Raw genomic sequence first — 24,406 nt, 5'->3', positions numbered from 1 at the left:
GTACACCCCCCACCCCCACCACCCCCACCCCCGGCTAAATCACCACGTCGGGTTCTCTGAGGTCTGAGGAAGTCACGACTTTGGGAGTTTTAATACCTAAGCACTGATTTTGCAGGCGACCAAAACTTGAAAAGCCCTTTAGACTGTAACTGTCAAGTGACCCGCACATTCCCTCCCCCAAGAGCAGAGAAGAGTCGGTGTACGAGGATGCCTGCCATTCACGGTTGGGGAAGGAATAGTTCACAGTCACTTTAGGTTATAGACGCCACTCTGTGTTGGGGAAACGAAAGAGGCATGGGAGCCGATTTTTTTTTCTAGTCATCTCAGAACTGCACTTCCTGCCACGGTAATCAGAAAAATGCTAGGGCCACCTCACAGCACTACTAGGATGTCAGGCGCGTCAAGACGCTCTGTGGTACCACTTGTAAGCGATCCCTATCCATCATGGAGAAAGCAGGAGGACTCGCCAGGTTCTCAGCGGCCCTCGTGGCCTCGCCTTGGTAGGCCTCAGTTTCCACGTGCGGAAAAAGGCCACATCACCTGAACTCCTTTCCCGACAGAGAAGGACTGGGGTGCTTTGCAGCTACAACTACTAGAGAAAAACAGTTTCTTTAGGCTTTTAGCTTCAAGGAAAACCAAACCGTTCGAACGTTTCCCTTGGTGGTGCAGCTCAGAGCACGGCTACAGAAGGACAAACTGGACAAGCCTCATGGCGCTTAGGCACGTGTAGAAGCACACAAACAAGTGCACAGACCGGGTCAAGGCCCCACGGTGCTTCTGTGTCTGGCTGGCTCGACAGGCTAAGGACAGCTCGCTCTGCGCTTGCGCAATAGCCGCGCCCCGCCTTCAGCCCAGCCCCGCCCCTCCCCTTCCCGAGCCCGGCCGTCCGCGCGGAGCATTGTGGGACACAAACAAAGTGCCCCCAAACAGGCTGGAGTGAAACGAGCGGCTACGGCGGCGCCGGCCCGCACGCGCGCTGCGGCGGCTCCCTCCCAGCCTCCCCTCCCCTCCCCTCAGTCCCTTTCCCCCTTCCCCACCCCGCCCCGCCGGGCCAGCGCAAGCCGTCGCCCGCCCTCGGCAACCGCCCCCAACGGCCGCCCGCGCGCCGCGGGCTGGGCCCCTCGCTCCTCCTCTCAGGCCCCACGGGCGCCGGGCGCTCTCCTCCCCGCGCCTCGTACTCTCACACCTCGCGGGCACGCGAGCGAGCGGCGCCGCCATGCGCGCCCGGTTCCAGGCTGCACACTGGCCTAGGCGCGGCAGCCCGAGATAGGGTCCCCTGAGCCTCCCGGGGGAGGAGAGGAGCCAGCCGCGCGCTCCGCCCCCTCCCCCCGGGGTTGCCGGCGCCGCCGCCGCCGCCACCTCGCCGCCTCAGCCAGGCGGGGAGGAGGAGGAGCAGGAGCAGGCCTCCGGACCCCCGCACCGCCGCCCGCAGGTAACGGGGAGGGGAGGGCCGGCGGGAGGAAGGGGGGAGGCGGCGGGCCCGCCCCGGGACCGACACCACGCGTCGCCCACCTGGATGAGGGGGGCGGGAGGGAGGAAGCCTGGTTTGTCACCCCGGTTCGTACCGGGAAACACCCCACAGGGCCCCCTCATTGGCATTTAATCGGGGAGCTGGGGGGGCTGGCCTGGGTCCCTGCGGACCTGAAGTAGTCACCCGGATCTTCCGAGGGAGCAGATTTGCAAGACAATCCGCCCAGCAGCAAAGGCGCTGCTGGCGGGGTGTTTGTACGCGCTCACCTGGTCGCCCCGCGAGCCCTAGACCTGTTTATTCCCTCCCTTCCCGGCTGCTTCCTCCAGCCCCCCCCCCCCCCAACCCGTTTTTGAACGACACTTTTCTTTTAAAAGAAAAGAGGAAGAGGATGCAGACACACACCGCACACACACACACCTACCTGAGGATCTCTCTCTATCTGGTCATTTTACTGTCGGCCTAACAAAAAGAAAGAGGTACCTGCAAGTGAAATGACGACTAAGTTATAACCGATTAAAGGAAATTGCATGTTGGATTTTTTTTTTTTTTTGGAACCAGAATCTATTGTAAACTGCGATGTTCGTGTACTTTCTGGTAACTTGCAGAATTTAAGACCAAAACTTATTTTTTTAATATGTAAGCTTACTAATCTGTTGAATGTTTATCGAAAAAATTCTTAACTTCCGCTTAGTATCATTTTATGCGGAGATAAGTTAATACCCAAAGCAAACTACAGTATAATAGATACCAGAGGCTGGATAAAGCGTTGATATTGCTTTTGCTCTTTTGATAATTCTTGGTTTAAAAAATACTATATAGATCTTAATCTTTTTCTCATTCACATTGATTTCCAGTTGACTTACAATGTTTGTCTTCTGTAGTTTTCCACGTGGAATGTAAAAATGAGTGTTTTCTCAATATTTTCTGATTTGATTTAATAAGGAGAACCAGACTTTGTGCAACAGTGTTTTGCTTTTTATATGTGTAGTCTTAGTCTCAGAACCCTATGATGTAGGTAACTTTTGAGTTTTATAGAAGAGACAGAAACTTAGTAACATTACTTGTAACTTGTCCTAGGTTATGCAAGTAGTAAGCTGACAATTGAACCCAGGTGTCTTTCTGCTGGTCTTCTCAGCAGTGATATTTCATTTATGGCCTGAAAGTTTTCAGTTTTACACAAGTTGTCTGGAAAATACAGTGACTGTATTAGTACAGATTCAGTATTCAATGTCTCTTCCTGTATTGTTGCATGTTTTGTTCTTGTTGAGACAGTGTGCCTCCTCCTGTTTGATTCTTAAATATTTCCTAAAAATACCAAGTCAGTAACAGTGCCCATCAAAATTTTTTGTATTCAAGTTTCCTCAGTAGTCCCAAAGTAGATATCTCCACAGCTGTAGTCAATCGAGATTCCTGTACTGCATTTGGTGATTATGTGTATTTAGTCATGCCTATTGTTCAAAAGGGTAGTACCCAGACTATCCTTGGGGGGGGGGGGTGCACTTGACTGACCAAACCTGTTGTTTTGTAAAACATTTGAGCCTTGACCTTGTCCTCTTGAGTGTCTTTTTATTTACTGCTCTTTCTTTTTAAGTGAAAGTTTGGTTCCAGACCTGCCCAACTATGTTTGCATAAGGCCAAGGATATCTATGAATACAACCCAACACAGAGTTGTAAACTGAAAATATTAGGTTTTTGTGTGGATAACATGATTATGTGGACCTTTGAGAACTGCAGATAGTAATGATAGTATCTTGTCAGGAGATTGGACATCTCTGGAACAGATTTCATTGGTTTAAAGTGAGGCTTTGTGCGGCAAGAATGCTTAAATAGGTGATGCCCTATGCTCCGATTGTATGTTAGGAGTTGATCGTGTTGGAACACCACACACTTGATGGTGTTAAATAGAACCACTTGATTAAAGGGGTGACTGCCAGGTCTTTTGTAAAGGTGTGGTTTGACAGTCTGATTATATGTGGCCTTAAGATAATAACTGACAGGAAGCAAGTAACTTATTTCTGACCATACTTTCTTTCCTTAGTGATTTTTAGCTCTTAATTGCTTTATTGAAGAAACTCTAAATTTTCTTTTTTAAGTATGAACTAAATTACTTCCTAAAAGTGCAGATTAAATGCTTGATTTTATCACCTTAATTGTTGGTTAATTTTAGAGTAAAGAGCTAGGGAAATTGTTATCCTAATGAGCATATATATTTTTTTTCTTCGTTTTACGGGGGTTATTAAACCATTACGGACTTGGGATTTGAGGGAGTAATATCACCAGGGAATTTATTAATTTTATAACCAATTAGAATCCTTTCTGAGGGCCACATTGTCACCAGTTTGGACATAAGAACCCTTTCAAACTGACTACAGTGTCTTTTGATACTTTAGGCTCACCTCTTTATCTTGGAGCACTTTCTTGTAAAAGGTTCCCTTGGCTGCTTTTGCTGTGCCATCTGGAAAGGACTGTTTATCCAAGGAGTCTTGGTCTTTTCAATGAGAAATGATATATGTATACATGTATGTATGTATATATATATATAAAGATCCGAAAGTTTGGCATAGTCATTGCTGCCTGAATATTACTGTTTCTAGACTTGTTTGAAAGGATAGAACTAAGAATTTATTTAGACAAGGTCTCACTCTGGAACTCACATCCTTCTACCTCTGCCCTCAGGTGCTAGGCTGCCACACCTAGCCATTTTGCATTTGTTTAATCCTGAGTTCATAGTGATATAGCCAATTCAAATTAGCAAGATACACTTTTGTCATCTTTGATTCTACTTTATCAAAAATGAAGTTTTTTTTAATTTTTTTTAATCTTTTTTTTGAGACAGGGTTTCTCTGTAGCTTTTGGAGCCTGTCCTGGAATTAGGTCTTGTAGACCAGACTGGCCTCAAACTCACAGAGATCCGCCTGCCTCTGCCTCCCGAGTTCTGGGATTAAAGGTGTGCACCACCATCGCCCTGTCTAAAAATGAAGATCTTGCTAACAAAAGTATGTTTGTTTTCTGCTCTATTTAAATCATTTAAAAATTGCAATACCAGTACTACCGATTTTTACTAAAATTGGAGATTTATTTTAGGTTATGTTTTTTAATATTTACCATTTTTTGTGTGGGGGTGTTTTGCATACTTATGTGTCTGTGTACCACATATGTACCTGTTGCCCTCAAAGTCTGGAAGAGGGTGTTAGAACCCCTGGAACTAGAGTTACAGTTGGTTGTGAGCTGCCGTATGGGTATCAGGAACTGAGCCTGGGTCCTCTGCGTGGAAGCAAGTACTTAATTGCTAAGCCATCTCTCTAGCCTCAGGCTTTTAGTTTTGAATGTATAAAATACATACATAGTTCTAAAATAATACTGTAAAAATTATGCCTTTAGTCAGGCGGTGGTAGCACACGCTTTTAATCCCAGGCAGGAAACAGGCAGGCGGATGTCTGTGAGTTTGAGGCCAGCCTGGTCAACAAGAGCTGATTCCAGGACAGGTTCCAAAGTCACAGAGAAACCCTGTCTTGAAAAACAATCAAAAAAACAATACCTTTAGAACCTACACTTAAAGCTGAGTGTTTAATCCCAGTACTCGGGAGGCAGAGGCAGGCCAATCTCTGTGAGTTCTAGGCCCGCCTGGTGTACGGAGCAAGTTGCAGGACATGCTCCAAACCCTGTCTTGAAAAACAGACCAAAAAAAAAAAAACCTTCAGAAAACTCCACTCAAGGGCATAGGTAGAGACTATAGTACTATCAGAAATCAAAATCAAAACCTTGGCTCAAGTGCCAGAGGGTTAGCAGTAGGGTAGGCTGAAGCCACATAGTACTACAGTTTTACAGTTGCATTCAGATGCCTTTGGCTAATCTTCAGAAATTTGCAGAGTAGATTTGAAGCCTGCTATTGCAGGTGTCATATATTCATGAAAGAAAAACTGCAATTATTACTTGGAAAAACCTTGTTCTGGGGAATGGGAGTAGCTCTGTGGATAAAGTACCTGCTATAGCAAGTGTGTAGACCTGGGTTCAAATCCCTAGCACCAGTGTGTGGAGAAGTGGAAGCCTAGGATTTGAGGTGTGTGTAGAAGTAGCAGGATCCTGAGATTTGCTAGACAGCCAGTCGAGCCGGTAGACGATCTCAGGAAAGTAATAGAGGAAGACAGGAGACTAACCTTGTACCTTCCTTGTTCCCCACTCAAATCATCCTTAAAGCTGAATATATTTGATAAATGTTTGTGAATATTTGCTTTTATACTATACAACAAAATTGGCATGCATATGCTGTCTGCAGATGTAAAGGTCGTTTGGACACATGATCAATGAAGATAACACTTTTTGTTTGGATTAGATAAATTGTGTTAAAACTCATAATTATGTGGAATGAAATCCTGTGTCCATAGTTTTCAGAGGAAGCAGTGGTTGGCTAAAGTGTAACCATGCAGCAGCTATAGTTTTTGTAGTATGCTGTGTGGGCTAATCTGATTGTAATTACTAGCCATTGCTGTACCTTTCCTGTGCTAAATATTTTGTGAATTATCTCAGTTAAGGCTCAGTTTAACACTTAGATATTTTTACTAGTATTTTATTTTGCAAGTAAAGAAACTGATAGCTAGAAGAATTAAATGACATGTCTAAGATGTCACAGCTAGTGAGTGGCAGACCCAGGTTTCAAATTCAAGTGTATTTTCAGAGTTAGCACTCATCTAGTTGCTGTACCTCACAACTGAGTATAACAAGTTAAGACAATGAACTTATTTCCGGAACTATATGTAAGGAACCACATGACTTTACATTATAGGGTAGGAACACTGAAATTGTAGACCAGAAGTCACAAGTATTTGTCATTATCTATTATAAGTCCTTAGATTTTCCTTCTAAGAAACTTGGGAGTCCTGACCCTGTGTCAAGAATTGTCTGTAAGATAAGATTTTATTTAAAAGTGTCAGAAATCAAGATGAATTGTTAAGTGGATAGGTTTGTTTAAAAAAAAAAAAGCGGGAAATTACAGTTGGGGGAGTGATTAAACATCCTTTTTTTTTCCCTCCTCCTCCTTTTTCCTTTTTTTTTTTTTTTTTTTTTTTTTGAGACAAGGTTTCTGTAGCTTTGGAGCCTGTCCTGGAACTCACTCTCTCAGCCGCTTGTCTTTTCCTCCTGAGTGCTGGGTTAAAGGGATGCTCCACCACCACCCAACTAATGTCAATTCTTATTAGAATCCAGGACTGTAGCCCAGCAGGTGGGGTTCTGGCATCGTGTAAACTGAAGGTAGTAACAGACATGATGAGCCTGTAATGCCAGCACTCCAGAGGTGGAGGAAGCAAGAGGATCATTCTAGACCTAAGCCAGTTTAGGTCACCCTGGATTGTTACATGTGATCCTGTCTCAAAATCTCAAAGCTACAATAAAGTTCGTCAAGAGTTCGTCAAGACAAAATAAACAACCACTCTTTACCTCCAATATTATGGCAGTTAACACAGAGACACACACCACCCCTCTACACACAAGGCCTACACACCCAGTCACTGCTGTACAGAGACTAGGAGATGTGATGTACTTAGCCTTAAATGAGACATATTACTTCCAAGGCTTAGGATCTCCTAGGAAGATGGGCAGAAAAATTGCAAGAGCAAGTCAAAGGTGGTGGCTGACTTCAAGGAAATAGTACTTTCTGGACACAACAGGGTTGCTGTTCACATAAACTCAGTGATTGTGACAGCATGAGCAAGACCTGCACAAGATCAGGCCAGACAAAATCCCTGCATTGTGGGAATGGGTGTAACAAGTCTTTGTCCTGACAGCCAACTCCCAAATAGCAACATGGAGAGTTATTAATTATGAAAGCTCAGCCTTAACTTAGGCTTGTTTCTAACTCTTAAAGCTTAAATAAACCCATTGCTACTAATCTACATGCAGCCATGATGTGTGTGGATTTTAACTCTCCTGTATGTCCTGCTTCCTCTGTGTCTAAATGGTGACTTTCTCTTTCTTCTTACCAGAGCTCTCTCTGTCCGGAAGTCCCACTTATACCTGCTGCCTAGCTAGTGACCATTTAGCTTTTTATTCAATGAATCACAATGACATATGTTTACACAGTCTAATCAAATATTTTGCAACAAATGGGCAGTGGAGAGGGGCACAAAAATCCTATGATAAGCCGAGGAACCATTGATATTTGATAGTTGTTGAAAGAGACAAAGTTGATTTTCTATAATGTTAAGACTCCTGGTAAATTGACCACACTATAGGGCAGACCCACATGCAAGAGTAAGTTGGGCAACATAAATTGGATTCATGGAAAAAGGAGGAGAAAAGGAAAATTGAAAGTTAGGTGGGCAAGGGAGTTGAGGTGGCTTTGAAAGGAGTTGGGATAAATATGATCAAAATATGTGAAGTTCTCAAAGAATTAAAATACTGTTTTTATCTCAGTATTGACAACTACTTAAAAATCAGTAAAATACAGTATCCCCCGTGTCTTTGTGTACAGTAATCCCCTGAAACTTCTAGTGAATCTTTATAGTTTTTTAAAAAGATTTTTAAGAAATTATATTGGGGGAGATGAGCATGTAAGCTTAGGTGAGTGTAGTTAGTTATAAGTAGTTGTGAGCGTCCTGACATAAATGATAGGAGCTAAACTCCAGTTCTCAAGCATCAAGGGTTAAGAGGGCTCCTATCTGCTGAGCTATCGTTCCAGCCCCTTTTTAGACTTATAAAGGGAGTTTCCTCATTGCTTAAGAGGCTCTTAATTAAGTTCCTAACAATAATTTTTAGTGCCCTTATAATTATTACATATGTCAAAAATAATTTCTCCCTGTGGTTTCTTGATATTTTGTAGAATGCAATTCATATAATTTTATGGGGTAGTTTTGTTTTAAATGCCTCTTCATTATGAAACAAATAGTTCTCCCACTAAATAAGGATTGGTTAATAATTGGGTTAAACTGAAAGTCTTGGGGAAGTTGTTTGTTGTTCTTTGTATTAAAAATACTTTGTTTTACATTATAAGCTGAAAATCTTTAGACTTAGTCACAGTAGGTTTTTGGTATTAGCGATGTTTGCTGAGATTGGGTTTTATTATGTAGACTGTTTCGTAACTCAGTATGTATGCTAGGCTATCCACGAACTCCTGACAGTTCACTTTCCCCAGTGTTGGGAATTGAAGGTATTATACCACTATCTATGCTTCAGTTTACTCAATAGTGACTGCATGTATGTTTGCCTTTAAAACTACAAAGAAACCGTAGGTTCGCATTATACTCTTGCCTGAATGCTACATTAATATCTTCATTTAACATTGCTGTCTTAGATGTTCTTTCTTGGCCAGCAGTTTTACTTATTCCTTATTCTGGAGTAAATCCTGGTTCCCAAGAGGCCAAAAGTAGGTGTCGAATCCCCTAAAACTGGAATTATAGGCACTTGTGAGTCATGTGAGACTAAGAACTGAACTTGGACTCCGAAAGAGCAAAAAGGTGTTCTTAACCACTGAACCATCTCTTCAACCACTCTGAATTTTTAAAATTTTTTTCCTTACATTTCATTTTCTTCACTGATAAAATTGAGATTCTAAATGTCTATCTCAAATGGTTATGTGAAAATGAAATCATGTACTATGAAAAAATACTTTAAACATTGCTAGGCACTTGTTATTAATGATTATTGTTACTGTTTTCAATAAAAGAGAATTTTTTTTAAGTTTATGAGATACAGCTTAAATGTAACTCAAAAAGCCTTGGGTCATTCCTGCTACCGATGTTGGCTCTCTGATTTAAATTGAGTTGTCAGTGGCTCCTTGCAGTCCTTCTGGTTTGGCTTGGTTGGTTGGTTGGTTGGTTGGTTGGTTGGTTGGTTGGTTTGGGACAGTCTCGCTGTAGTGTGCATGCTGGCCTGTGCAGCACTCCTCCTGCTTGAGCCTCCCAAAATGTGGGATTACAGGCACTTGCATGTATGTCTGTTTTGCTTGAAAGTGTGTCTATACCACATGTGTGCCTGGTACAAGTGAAAATCAGAAGAGGGCATTGGATGCCCAGGACCAGTTACCCCATCCGCCTGCAACTTTCAAATCAGATGTGAGCACTTAGCTACTGCTCCACCATCAATCATGCCTACCTGCCTACTTACCACTATGCTTCCTTCAATGATGATCATGGAGTAACACTCTGAAACTGTAAGCAAGCCCCCAATGTACCACCCTTTTATAAGCTACCTTGCTTGGAATTTTTTTTTTCACAGCAGTAGAACAGTAAATAAGACACACTGTAAATGGAAAGTGTCATAGAAATAGGGATTGCTAACATCTGGGGTAGAGGGAGCAAAAGAGTAGAATTTAACCTGTTGAGAGCATTCAAGTACAACTTCCCAAAAGGGCACCAGAGGTTGAAAACTAGAAATGCATATGTTGTATTTAAAGAATGAGGAACTAGAGTAGGTTTTGCTGAAGTAGAATTCATATTAGAATCTGTGGAGAGATAAATGGGAGCCTAAAGCATCTAAAAGAGTGGAGAAGATAGTATGTATATATGAGTGAGAAAACCTAGCAGGCTTAAAGTTCATATTCTGGCCTTGTGATGTTTCCCCTCCCTTCTTTCTTTACTCCCTCCCTCCCTCCCTCCCTTCCTTTTTTACTTTATGTGTGTGGTGTGTGTGTGTGTGTGTGTGTGTGTGTGTGTGTGTGTGTGTGTGTTCTGTACATATAGGTATGCATATGGAGGTCTGAGGACAATGTGACAGAAGTTGGTTTTCCCTTTTACCATATGGATTCTGGGAATTGATCTCAGGTCATCAGGCTTAATGACAGGTGCCTTTATCCATTGAGCCATCTTGCCAGCCCACATTTCTTCTGAGTCTCCATATCCTTGTTAGTATAGGAAATAATGATTCTTAGGTTAATAATCTTGTATCTTAAAATCAGTATTAAATGTTCTAGCCTATGAAAAATGCTACAAAGCACCAAGGGTTAATAGTTGTTTAATGTGCTAAAACATGAGCTAATATCTGAACTTCAGTGATTGTCTTATTTAAGTAACAGTAGAGAATTTAAGTTTGGGTAAACTCAATAGTCAGGATACTGGTTTGGGGGTTTTTGTTTGGTGGTTGTTGTGTTTTTGTGTGTGAGACAGTTTCTCTCTGTGTAACTCTGGCTGTTCTGAAACTTGTTATTGTAGACCAGGCTGGTCTCGAAATCACAGAGATCCTTATGCTTCTGCCTCCTAAGTCCTGAAATTAAAGGCCTGTACCATCATTCTCTGCTAGATACTGTTTTAAGTAGTCTTAACATACTTGCAATATAGAAAGGAATTTGGTCGGGGCTGGAGAGATGGCTCAGAGGTTAAGAGCATTGCCTGCTCTTCCAAAGGTCCTGAGTTTAATTTCCAGCAACCACATGGTGGCTCACAACCACCTGAAATGAGGTCTGGTGCCCTCTTCTGGCCTGCAGGCATACACACAGACAAAATATTGTATACATAATAAATAAATATTTTTTCAAAAAGGAATTTGGTCTTAATGAACAGGTCTATGTTGAAAGGAAAATAAAAAGAATTGTATTAATTTCTAGATTATCACAAATTATGTAATTTACAATCATATCTAATACTTTTCCATAAAGGTGACACTAGTAAATACAGATTAGGTAGGATCAGGACATTGTGGGGAAAGTATTTCTATTTTTGTTTTTGTTATTGCTTCCTGGAGGCATTGAAACTTAAAACGTACTTTTGTAAGGCATGAGAATAGAAGTTGGACTTTGTATTAGTCAGGCTTTTGTAACTGATCAAATATCTGATAGGAACACTTTAAAGGTGGGAAAATGTATTTGGAAGGGGAGAAGGAAGGAAGGGGAGGGGGGAAAAAAGAAGATGTATCAAGGTTTGAGAAATTTTTAAACTGTTTCTGTCAGGTGGGCATGGGGAGTTCAACTCATGAAAGCCTTAAAACAAGAGAGATTTTTGTTTGTTTGTTTTTTGTTTTGAGACAGGATTTTTATGTGTAGCAGTTGTAGCTGTCCCGGAACTCGCTTTGTAGACCAGCTGACCTCAAACTCACAGAGATCCACCTGCCTATGCCTCCGTGATTATGAGCATATGCTACCACTGCCCAGCTAAGAGAGAATTCTTAACTGGTTTTCTCTTTTTGTTTCACCCAGGACCCAGCCTATGGTGGCATACTCCCCACATTCAGGTTCTACTTTTTCTCTAGTTACTACTCTCTAGAAACATCCTTACAGAGATAGAGTTAAGCTTTTTCAGTCTCCTAGGTTCTTCCCAAGCTTAGCAAGTTGACAGTCAAGATCAGCCATCATAGGGCTGGAACGATGATTCCTAGTCAAGAGCACTTGTAGCTTGTACTAGTTAGGTTTCTATTATTGTAATAACACCAAGCCCAAAAACCAGCCTGGGGAGGAAAGGGTTCATTTCTTCTTACAACCCTAGCTCACAGTCTACCATTAAGGGAAAACAGAGCAGAAACTCAGGCAGGAATCTAAAGGCAGGAACTGAAACAGATATACATGGAAGCATAATGTTTATTGGCTGTTCCTCATAATTTGCTCAGCCATAGCCATCTGTCCAGGAATGGCATCACTGTCTGAGCTGTGGCTTCCATATCAATTACTAATCAAGAAAATGGCCCACACAAACTTGCCTATAGGCAACCTTGTGGAGGCATTATCTCATTTGTGGTTCTTCTCAGATGACTATCTTGTCTTAGGTTAATTAAAAAACTAACCAGTACATCCTTTTTGGAGAAGACCCAAGCTCTGTTCCAGCACCTACATCAGAAGGCTTACAGCCATCTCTAACTCTAGTTAATAGGGGATCTGAGGCCTCTTCTGGAATCCAGAGCACCTGCACACATACATTGCACATGCATACACTTGGGTACACACATATAAAATAAAACTTAAAAACAAATCTTAGCAAAGATAAACCATCACTGACCATTTGAAGTATCTATGAGATAGCTATATGAGGATACTAGTTTTATATAAAGTAATAGCAATCTTGATTTGAGTAGCTAAAGCAATAAAAGCATCTGTCATTTCAAATAAGACATAAACACTACAGGAGTGCAGCTATGGGGTTGTTTTATTTAACAACTCAATGACATCATACACTTACATTCTCACATTTTCATTTTGCCATTCTTACATTAGCTCATTGATGATTACAAGAGACTTCTGATTCCCAGTCTTAAATTCAGAGATGAAAACACTGAAAGGACTTGTTTTGTGCTGTACCCCCCCCCCTTTTTTTAAACCAAGAGATTTAACTGAAGTTCCTTAGCAGTTTCTAGTTTTCTTGGCCAGATAAACATATTTTTTACAGCTACACTGAGAATCTGTTGAGGTCTGTACCTCTGCCCAATAATACAAACATGTCCTTCCTTTATGACATTTTAAGTGTTAAATGACAGAACAAACTATTTGATCACTTGTCATGAGACACTGATTTATTGTTTTTCAGGCACTGGTTAGTGGTTAGTGTTGTCTGGGGACTCTTGTGGGGATCCCTAGAACTTTTAAGACTCACTGAGGTCAAAGCAATTTCATAATAGTTTTTTTTTATTATTATTATTATTTGATTTTGGTTTTGGTTTTCAAGACAGGGTTTTTCTGTGTAGCACTGACTGGCTATTCTGGAACTTGCTTTGTAGACAAGGCTAGAGCCTCAAACTCAGATTAGCTTGCCTCAAAGATATGTGTGTGGTGAGAAAGCTGTAAAGAGCATTTAACAGGATTTAAATGCTCTTTATGGCTTTCTTTTTCTTTTCCTTTCTCTGATGTACAGTAGAGATTTCCAGAACTAGGCATGGTAGGTAGTACATACTGGTAATTACAACATTTGGGAGCCTGAGGCAGAATTACTAGCTTAGTCAGAGCTACAGTGTAAGCTCTAGGACAGCCTCGGCTAGAGTGAGACCTGCCTTCCAGAACAAAATCAACCAACAATAGAAAATTCTGTGAAACAGCAGCGTGCAAGTGCAATGGAAGAATTCTGTTGATTTCCAGTAACCAGAATCAACATCACACTTTCTGCCTCCCCTTCTTTTGTCTGAGAAGTTTTTTTTTTTCTTTCTTGAGCACTGGCTGCTCTTTTATTTTTTTTAAGATTTATTTATTCATTATGTATACAGTATTCTGTCTCCCATGTATGCCTGCAGGTTAGAAGAGGGCGCCAGATCTCGTTACAAATGGTTGTGAGCCATCATGTGGTTGCTGGGAATTGAACTCAGGGTCTCTGGAAGAGCAGCCAGTGTGTGCTCTTAACCACTGAGCCATCTCTTCAGCCCAAAAACATTAAAAAAAAAAAAAAAAACTATTTTATGAGGTGGGCGGTGGTGGTGCTCACCTTCAATCCCAGCACAGAGGCGGGCCTCTGCAAATTCAAGGCCGGTGTGGTCTACAGACATTCCAGGGCAGCCAGGTCTACACAGAAACTAGCCTTAAACCAAACAACAACGAAGTTCTTTTGTGTTTACGTGTGATAGACTTGTTTTTAACGGAATGATTTTTTCCATATTTCTATTGTGTGAGTGTAGGTGTGTGTGCTCGACAGATTAGCTTGCAGGAGTCACTTGTCTTCATCTACACGGTGTCTCCTGGGGATGGAACTCGAGATGTTTTCAGGGGTGGCAGCAAGCACCTTACATGCTGGGCCCTCACACCAGCCCTGAGGCTTTTTTTTTTTTAATTTGCAGGTTTTAATTTATAATATGGGAGGTGTTAGAAATATGCATTTTACATACACTTAAGAGTATAAAGAGACAACAGAGTCTGAAATCTGACTGCTAGGGTTAATGTCATCCTAGCAGCGTACATCAGAGTTTGTTTCTTGTTATTTTTCTGTCTCTTTTCTTGATTATCAATGTACATACCATGGCTTCATATGCTGTAAGGGTTCTTGAGGGTATTTCAGTCATTCCTGCTATTTAGTATTTGTCCCATTGATAGGGCAGTGTGCTTAATTCCCCCCATTCTTTGTTAATCTAGCTATTTCTGTACTTATTTCAATCAGAATGTCCTATTTTTGTTTCTTAGCATTTTTTAGCATTTTTACTGGGTTTGTACCCACAAAGCATGATGGATTTTTTTTGGTAAGATTTTAAAACTAAGCACAGAACAAAGCAATAAAGATCAGAAATCCAAGAAATAGATGACATTATAAGTTCATTATTATTGACTGTACATGTTAACACATACATATAATATAAACTCTCAGAATGAGACTGAAGGTCTACCAGATAGATGTTCAAGGCAAGCCTGGACTATATAGTAAGTACCAAGCTAGAGGGGGGCTGCATAACAAGACTGGTCAAACAACAACAAAATTTTGTTATTTCTTAGTAGTAGACACAGTTAATATTCTTGCTCTGGAAAATGGCTTTATCATTAAACGTAAGTAGAAGATAGTCCTTAATCTGAAATTTTGGCTATAAAGGAAAATACCTGAAGGGTGATTTCCAGGTTTTGGTAGGTTGGGTTGGAGAATTATAAATGAACAGTTTCCTTTGTCCGCGGCTTGACTTTTGCCCTTTGAGCTACTCATGATAAGTTGTAAATGCCTTAAAAATTTTTAAGGGGGCTGGAGAGATGGCTCAGTGGTTAAGAGCACTGACTCCTCTTCCAGAGGACCAGGGTTCAATTCCCAGCACCCACATGGCAGCTCACAACTGTCTGAAGATCCAGTTCCAGGGGATCTGACACCTTCATACCAATGCACATAAAATAAAAGTTAAATAAACTATAAGAAATGTAAAAAAAAATTTTTAAGAAAAAGATGAGGTCTACATAACTTTCGGTATGTATATTGTTAAAATTGTACTATGTGGTTTTTGTTGTTCATCTCTTTCCAGTTAGGTCTGAATAATAGGGGTCAGTACTATTACTACACATAGCTTCAGGCATTCACAGAGGCTTTTGTAGCCTCAAATAAGAGGGAACTATTACTCTTAGATTTTAAGCTGAGTGGCTGGTCAGTTGAAGACATCCATCATTAGAGAAGCCCATGCCTGTAATACTAGAAGAGGCTCACATAGAAAAAACCATAAATCTGAAGTCAGTCTGGGACTCAGTAAGTCCTGTCTCAAAAAAAGAGGGGTATGAAGAGAAATTGTGTAGCAGAATGTTAGCTCAGTTTTAGATACTGAATTTGAAATGTGGCAAACACATCCAAGTGGAATTATCAAGCACTCTCACTGGTCACTAGAAGCCTGAAATTGAAGTTCAGGAAGGATGTTGGAGACTTGAGATTGATTTAATCAGACATAGTAGTCAAATAAACCATTGTTTACTCAGTGCGGTACCACATCTGTGTGTGTACTGTGTGCTAACACTGGGATACTTTACATATCTTCATTTCATTCCTATACCTAACTTAGGTCATCCAGCTTCTTTGGTAATACAGTGATGATTCAGGGTTCTCCAACCACAAAACTCTTTCTGTTTTTGTTTTATTAAACTAGGCATTGAATCTAGGGATTCATACACAGCAAACACTGTATCGTTGAGCTATGACCTCAAACCAGTTTTACTTTTATTTTAAGACAGGGTCTCATTAAATTGCCCAGGTTGTCTTTGAACATTCTGTTAACTCAAATAGGCCTTAAACATGTGATCTGTCTTTTCCTACTAATTTTATAGGAAGTGAAGGAGTCTTGCTACATTTGGGGCACTACAAAAAGACTGTATTTTTAAATTACAGTAATGTACTAAAGGCTTGGTGGATTATTAGATGGACAGATAACGGAAATGTCTGTCACGGCAGATTTTGAATTAGAAACCTTAATTGGAATTGAATAGCTATGATTTAAGATACATACAGTTTATTGGGAAGACTTGAAGTAATAGGTTTCTAAGAAAATAACTGAAGTTAGATCCCATGGCTTGTTTCTTGACCCTCGGAGCTAGGTTCTGTAAACCTGCCTGGAGCTCTGATGGTTAAGATAGACATAGTACTGTAAAGCAGGAATCAGATGAGTTGTGTAATTTGATGGAGACATGTCAGCAGCCGGATAAACAGTGCATTCATAATATGTCAAATGGTTGAGAAGGCAGGCCAGCTAGTTCATCTCTGTAGGGGAACAGTAAGAGCGGGGATGCAGCATGGGAGAAGGGACCAGATGACTGTAGAACGTACTTTTTGTATGTACTGCTTAGCAAAATGTTAACCTTTTGTCAATATTCCTGCTTGGACCAGGAGAAGACCTTATCATTCCATGAGTCTGAGGCATTGGAGTTACTAACTTGGCCATGCTCCAATCATGAATACTCATTTACACAGGAGTAAACTTACTCTCCAAAGGCATGAGCCTGTTCTTGTCCAGCTACTAGGGTTGCTAAAGCAGCATAATCTCTTGAGTCACTTTAGTTTTAGTTTTGTTTTTGAGACAGGGTCTAGCTATGTAACCATTTCTCAGTCCTGCTCAGCCTCACAAGTGCAGGGATTATAGGCGTACACTACTATGCTAGACTGAGCCCAGGAGTTCAAGGCCAGATTTAGCAATAAACAAGATCCAATATTTAAAATAAAATTAAAGGGACTGGCGAGTTGGCTCAGTAGTTAAAAGCATTTGTTCTTACAGAGAACCCAGGTTCAATTCCTAGTATCCTCATGGCAGTGCAGGGCAGTCTATAACTTCAGGGAATCTAACACCCTCTTCAGACCTCTGTGGGCACCAGACATGCAAGCAAAACACTCATGCACCTAACAAGAAAAAAAAATCTAAAAAAAAAAAGTTTAAAAATAGTTTTGTTTTGTATTTCAAGACAGAGTTTCTCTGTGTAGCCTTTGTTGTCCAGAAACTCACTCTGTAAACTAGGCTGGCCTCACTCAGATCTACTTGCCTCTGCCTCGGTGCACCACTACTGCATGACAAAATAAATAAATGTTTTCAAGAGGCTTTTTTTGTAGTTTTCATTTTCACTTGCAGATTGAAAAGTATTTCTCTGAGACACTCAGACAAGACAGTCTTATATGCTACTGTCTGGGTCTTCATAATCACTTTTCCTTGCTTGGTTTTCAAGCAGCAGCGCTACATGAGAGAGCTTTTAGAATTCTAGCCCAGGCTGTGGCTGTGGCTCAGAGGTACTTGCCTAGTGTTCTGTGGTGTGTGACTTGATCCCTATCACTTCAAAAGTGACAATCATTATTCTAGCCCAACAATAACTTTTTTCAATCTTTTGTTTTGTTGTTTCAGTCAATAATAGTGACCTTTAATTTTTTTTTATTTTTAGTCTTTTGGTTTTTCAAGACAAGGTTTCTCTGTGTAACAGTCCTGGCTGTCCCAGAACTCACTCTGTAGACCAGGCTGGTTTCGAACTCACAGAGATCCGCTTGCCTCTGTCTCCCGAGTGCTGGGATTAAAGGCGTGTGCTACCACTACCCAGCTTTTCATTTTTTTTTAATCTTAATTTTTTAAAAGAACCGTTACTAATGTATAGTATTATTAATAGTGTGGTAGTTATCAGTTATTGGAGTGATTTTGATTATTAGAATTGTAGTATTTGGTGTTTGCTTATCATTATCACTACTTTGCAGTTCAGGGGATTCAATTCAAGGTCATGCACATATTGGGGAAGCACTGTGTGTTTTCATTGGGCTACATCCCAGCTCTTGCTATGTGAATCAGCTGTCTCTGACTCCTGAGTACTGGAATTAAAGGCATACATCACCATACCTATCCTGAATTTAATATGTATGTATATATATATATATTATTTTATGTGTATGGTGTTTTGCATATGTAAGCTTGTGCACCAAGTATATGTCTGGTGCTCATGGAGGCCATTTCGAAAAGGATGTTGGATTCCCTAGAACTGCAGTTATCCTTCACCATGTGGATGTTGGGAATCAAACCCAGGTTTTCTGCAAGAGCAACAAATGGTCTTAACCTCTGAGTCATATCTTCCTTCCCCCCAGCAATCATTATCATCATCGTCATTATTATTAGGTCGAGACAGGATTTCTTTGTGTATCCTTGACTGTCCTGGAACTTAGTCTGTAGATCAGACTGACCTTGAAGTCTCTGACTCTACCTCCCAAGGACTAGCATTAAGGGTGTGTGCCACCACCACCCAGAACATTAATAATTTTTTTAAGGGAAGAAAGAGTATGATAATTGTTGTCATCCATATTACTTACAGGCATCTAAGATAATAATGAAAAAAATTCCAATAATACCTTGTGTAGATTATATGAGTTCTAATATTAAATTTGTGAAAATTTTTATTTATATATAATACATGTATTTATCTTTGATATCTGGAAGTAAAAAACAAAGATTTCATATGGTCAAAATTGTTTTTTAAAATGAGGTGGAATATATTAATTATATAAAAGCAACAATTTTGTGCTGTTAAGATGGCTGCACTATTACAAGTCCAACAGCTTCCATGCCATCTCTGGAAACTATGTAAACATAGCCAGAGAGAACTGACTGTACAAAGTTGTCCTCTTACCTCTCTGTTATCATGCCTTCCCACACATAACATGCACACGTATGATAAATACATTGTTTTAAGGAAAAATTTGCTGCCAGATATGGTAACAGATGAGACTGTTAACTTGGAAAAGAAAGAAATGTGAACCATTTAAAGTAGCCACTGTTCTGAAAATACAGTAAAATGCTAGGATTTGATGTTTGAGAGGTCTTCAGTCAAGTATATTAGAAGGCTGTAGGGATGCATGGTCATTCAAAACACCTTTCTAAAGAGTTTGAATTTGAGCACATCTCAACGGGTAAAACAAGTGCGATACGTTCACACAGTGTTGTAATATTACTGAGTCTTAGAGAGCAGGGAAAGGTTGATGAGCTGTGGTGTAGATCAGTTAGGAGAGAATTGTGCAAGTGACTACTTGAAAACCTTGAATTGTGAACTGAGACAGAAAGTAGGAAAGTGTCTTCTAGGAGCCAGGGACAGGGAAGGCTGAAGAGTTGCTGTTTTTTGGGAACTGAGTTCCAGTTCAAATTGGTGAAAACAGTTTTGGATTACTGTCTCCCAGAAGTGTAAATATACTTAATGCCACTGAAGTGTAGACCTATCTCAGAGTAAACTTTAAGTAGCAAGTGCTCTTGAAGGATGAGCCGTATTTCCAGCCTCAAGAGGTTTTTAATTACTTCTTCAGTCATTTACTAGTCTTGAATTTGTCTTTCTCATTTTGGTTTCATGAGTCCATCCATTTGAATCTTCTCTTGAAAGGGCTTAAGCATAAAAATGCTTGTTATCTTTCTTTTCCTGACAGACTACTGGTACAAAAGCAGCTTATGGTACTAAGGGTTTGGTTTGTTTATTTTGGAGATAATGGTTAGAGGACAGATCTGTGGATTTTCTCTTGTAAGAATACTTGGTTGACTTCTGAGGCATTTTGTTTTGGGGGGAAACACTTCTAGGTAGCCCCAAAAGGTGTCAATAACATTGAATAAACCACTTAATTATCTGTATTTAGATATGCGTGAAATCCATTTGCCAATCCTATCTAGATATGTTTTCCCTCAACTAAGTGGGAAAGAAAGAGGTTAGCCTGAGATGTCCTTGAGGACTTACAGGCCTGCAGATAGAGCAGTTTTTACTGAATTAAAATTATAATTTAATTCCTGGTTTGAGAAGTAGATAAAGGGGAATATGGAGATTGTGAGAGATGTTGCCTTGTTGACAGAGGAAGGATTATTTTTTTTTCTTGTAGGAAAGCCAGAATCATTCTTTGTTAGCTTCTTCCTTTATTGGTTCCTCCTATCTTTTAGCCATACTCAGGAATGATTGAGGAAATGAATAGCCAGGGCTGCAGTGACTGGGAAGGACAGCTTTCCTTGCTTTTTTTTAATCCATCCTGATATTTTTGCAGTGTTTCTGAAGCTTGAGTCTTTTGTGTCCTGTGCAGTAGATAACTGCAGCCTGGCTTGGGTTTTGGGCAGCCCCAGTTAAAAGTCCTCTTCTAGATTGCTGCATGTGAATGCAGGATGTGGAAGGCATGTTAGGAGTCAGTATGTATGTTAAGTCTTGTACTTTTTCCAGAATGAGAGCTCTGGTAAAGGCAGTAAGTTATATGTCTTGAGGGTAGATGTTGTTTAGGGGTATGTATAGTTTTTATAACTAAGAATCTGCCCCCACGCAATATGTATGAGATTGTCTATAACTTCAGTATTCATAAATCAAAAGATAGAAACAGGCGGAAGAGAGAACTCAGTGGCTCAGGTACTTGTTGTATAAGCATGAGGATCTGAGTTCAGCTCCCCAACACTCATAAAATGTTGGGCATGGTGTTACGGAGCTGTGATCCCAGAGCTGGGGACACAGACAGAAAGATCCCAGGGACCTAATTGTAGTTTTTGGTTCTTTTAGGATTGAAAGAGACTACTACTCTTCCAACTACTGAATTTCTCTGTTGCTTGTTGACTATGTATTCGATTAGCCTCCAATCTCTGATGTAGGTTCTGTTATCGCTGTTTTACTGCTGCAGAAATTAAAGTACAAAGGTTAAACTTCATATCATACATGACGTGATCAAGATGATAATCCAGTATTCTGGTTCCATTCTATGCTTTTAACCACTTCACTCTTGGCTTTTATATATTGTTAGAAAATAATAGTATATTTCCCATCTTGGCTGTTCTTTAAATCAGACTCATATCCTTCAGAACTTACCCAAGTATAATAGGCCTGAGATAAAGAGAAAACATGCCTCTGCTTTTAAAGTTAGGCCATTAAAGTGATTACTTTAATTGGCACCATGTAGTTGAGGGCAGTCATTATTTTTTTCCTTTCAGGAAAGAAGAGAGTTGAATAGTGTTTGGAATTCAGGACTCACTGATTATTGGCAAAACTCCTCTTTTAATTTCTAGCTCTTTAATTGTAGAAGATGGAGGTAACACCAGATTGAAAAAGGTTTTCATTACTTTCTTGTCTGGATAGCCTTGAACTTTCTTGAAGGCAGGTACAGTATCTTAGGATGTCCACCCAAATCAAGTTTGAAGTGGTCTGATTTTGGGATTCTGTTGAACATTTTCTAACTATCATGCTTAATTTCTAGGTTTTTTTTTAATACCTGAGTTCATGCAAATGGTCCCTAGGCCTTGAGCATCATTTGCTCTGAAGGCATGCTTCTGCTATCAACCACATGATGGGAATCAAAGTATATTTACTGACATACAGTCAATGAACAACACATGTATACAACTTCCTGTTATACAAATAAGAGAAAAGATTATCAGATTCATTAAGTTATTTTCTGCCTAGATCAATCCTAATTGTATTATCTCTTTGTGATTACATTGGGGTTTTTGTTGGTTTGTTTAAGTTTGGGGTTTGGGTGTTTGTGTTTTGTTTTGTTGTTTTGAGTTTTTTGAGACAGAATCAATGTGTCGCTGGTTGGCCTGGAACTAACTAACCATGTAGGTCAGGTTGGCCTTGAACTTGTGGTTATTTTCCTAATGTACTGCCCCTACAGTGCTAGGATTACAAATGTGCTGCAATACTATGTCTGCCTGTGATTACTTGTATTTAGGAAAAATATATGGAGTAGGACTTGTTTTGAGGTTATCTTTAATGATCTTCCTTGATTTTCTTCTCCTTTGGAGGATTGAGCAACACTTCATTCTGTATAATAAGTGCTTCTGTAGGTTTGAATTTGGTCAAGGCATTATTTCTACAGTGTCAGCTCTCTACCTTCTTAAGATTCATTTTATGTTATCTTTTATGATGATGTCAAGTGGGGAACAGTTTTGTCTCTTGTCATTAGATTATTCAGACTTTTAAAAAATCTTGAAATCTTTCTTTGTCCCTTCTCCCTTTCTCCCATACCTTTATCTGAATAAAACATTTGACAGAATCATTATATAATACTTGCCTGACATTATTTACTGCATGTTCATATTTAGAAGCAGGGGTAATTATATACCTTCTGAGCAAGGTGTCTTTGCCAGTCAAAAGATTGTCATGTATTAAGTATTTACAGCAGTTTCTAGCACATAAAAGCACGCTATAATTGTCACCTAACTATCATTTTAAAATGCTGTTCATTACTAAGACCACTGGTTAATGGTGTAGAGAATATATTTTTATTATTTGTGCATTCATTGTATTTATTTGATATAGGATCTTATCCTATAGTCCAAACTGGCATCAAACGTACTGTGTAGCACAGGTTGGTCTTGAGCTTATGGCAGTCTCCTTACTAGGATTATAGGAATTTGATACCACAACAGGCCATAAAATATATTTTAATACATCCCATACCTGAAATTTTTCTCTTTCACTGTCTTATTTTAGGCTTTTTATTTGACACAGTGGTTACATGAAAATAGTATAAATAGTCATTTTATGTTTTGTTTTCTATATTTTTTAGGACATTTCTGATTTATTGCGTCCTTGAAGAGCATCAATAGAAGAGGAAAAAAAAGATGGGTGTGAAAACATTTACTCACAGCTCCTCTTCCCACAGCCAGGAAATGCTGGGAAAACTAAATATGTTACGAAATGATGGACACTTTTGTGATATCACTATTCGTGTCCAGGATAAAATCTTCCGGGCTCATAAGGTGGTACTAGCAGCTTGCAGTGATTTCTTTCGCACAAAACTTGTGGGCCAAGCAGAGGATGAGAACAAAAATGTGTTGGATCTGCATCATGTTACAGTGACTGGCTTTATACCTCTTTTAGAATACGCTTACACAGCCACTCTGTCAATTAATACAGAAAATATTATTGATGTTCTAGCAGCAGCCAGCTATATGCAAATGTTTAGTGTTGCTAGTACCTGTTCAGAGTTCATGAAATCAAGTATTTTGTGGAATACACCCAATAGCCAACCAGAAAAGGGTCTAGATGCTGGGCAAGAAAATAGTTCTAATTGCAATTTTACTTCTCGAGATGGAAGTATTTCTCCAGTGTCTTCAGAGTGCAGTGTTGTGGAAAGGACCATTCCTGTCTGCCGAGAATCCCGGAGAAAACGCAAAAGCTACATTGTTATGTCTCCTGAGAGTCCCGTAAAATGTAGCACACAAACAAGTTCACCCCAGGTATTGAATTCCTCAACTTCCTATGCAGAAAATAGAAATCAGCCAGTTGACTCTTCTTTAGCTTTTCCATGGACTTTCCCTTTTGGAATTGATCGAAGGATTCAGCCAGAGAAAGCAAAGCAGACAGAAAATACCCGGACTTTAGAGTTGCCTGGCCCATCTGAGGCAGGTAGAAGAGTGACTGACTATGTAACTTGTGAGAGCACGAAAACCACCTTGCCTCTAGGTACAGAAGAAGATGTTCAGGTCAAAGTAGAAAGATTAAGTGATGAGGAAGTCCATGAGGAAGTGTCCCAGCCTGTCAGTGCATCTCAGAGCTCACTGAGTGATCAACAGACAGTGCCGGGAAGTGAACCAGTTCAAGAGGACCTTCTGATTAGTCCACAGTCTTCCTCTATAGGTATAAATGCTTCCTATATTTTTCATTTTTTAATAGTTCAAACTTTTTATTTTCTGTGCTCAGTCTTATAAAAAATCATAAAAGGGGGAGGTTAAAACATGATAATTGAATTTAATTGTTTGTTTGTTTGTTTGTTTTGGGTCCGGGTCTCAATATATAGCCCTGGCTGGCCTGAAACTCATAGAGATCCACCTGTCTCTGCTTGCAAAGTGCTAGGATTGAAGGTGTGTGCCACCATGATTAAAGTCTGATGTTTGGATTTTTAAAATTATTATTAGCACTATAAGTTTTGTGTGTGTGTTAAACAAGTTACACATTGAGGAAGAGGGTCAATGGGGGATATAAGGTCAACAGGGGATATAAGGGAGAAAGGCAGAGATAAAAATTGTGAGTTACTGTTTTTTTAAAGAGACAGTCTTACTTTGTAGTCCAGGTTGGCCTTGAATTGCTGTTTCTCTTAACCTCAGTCCTGGGTGCTGGGATGACAGGTATATATACCACTGCACCTGCTGCTAATCACTTTCAATATTAAAAAACCCAGATTTTTG

At 40.1% G+C, this 24,406-nt stretch overlaps 1 protein-coding gene across 3 annotated transcripts in view; it reads left to right on the top strand.

The window, feature by feature from the left end:
* Positions 1–992: 992 nt before the first annotated feature.
* Zbtb44 (zinc finger and BTB domain containing 44) overlaps positions 993–24,406 on the top strand; it is a 41,090-nt gene continuing 17,676 nt past the window's right edge. The window contains exons 1-2 of one of the 3 annotated variants that reach the window (XM_085689777.2): positions 993–1,432; positions 22,786–23,858. In XM_085689777.2, coding sequence (XP_085545903.2) covers positions 22,841–23,858 — 1,018 coding nt within the window. In that variant the 5' untranslated portion in view covers positions 993–1,432; positions 22,786–22,840. The remainder of the gene's footprint in view (positions 1,433–22,785; positions 23,859–24,406) is intronic. The other 2 variants (XM_085689776.2, XM_085689775.2) reach the window with 2 other exon arrangements.

Source organism: Myodes glareolus, chromosome 4 (assembly GCF_982192425.1).
Source record: "Myodes glareolus chromosome 4, mMyoGla1.1, whole genome shotgun sequence".
Classification (NCBI taxonomy): Eukaryota; Metazoa; Chordata; class Mammalia; order Rodentia; family Cricetidae; genus Myodes; species Myodes glareolus.
The sequence above is the reverse complement of the archived record's forward strand: the minus strand, read 5'-3'. Positions and strand labels throughout refer to the sequence as shown.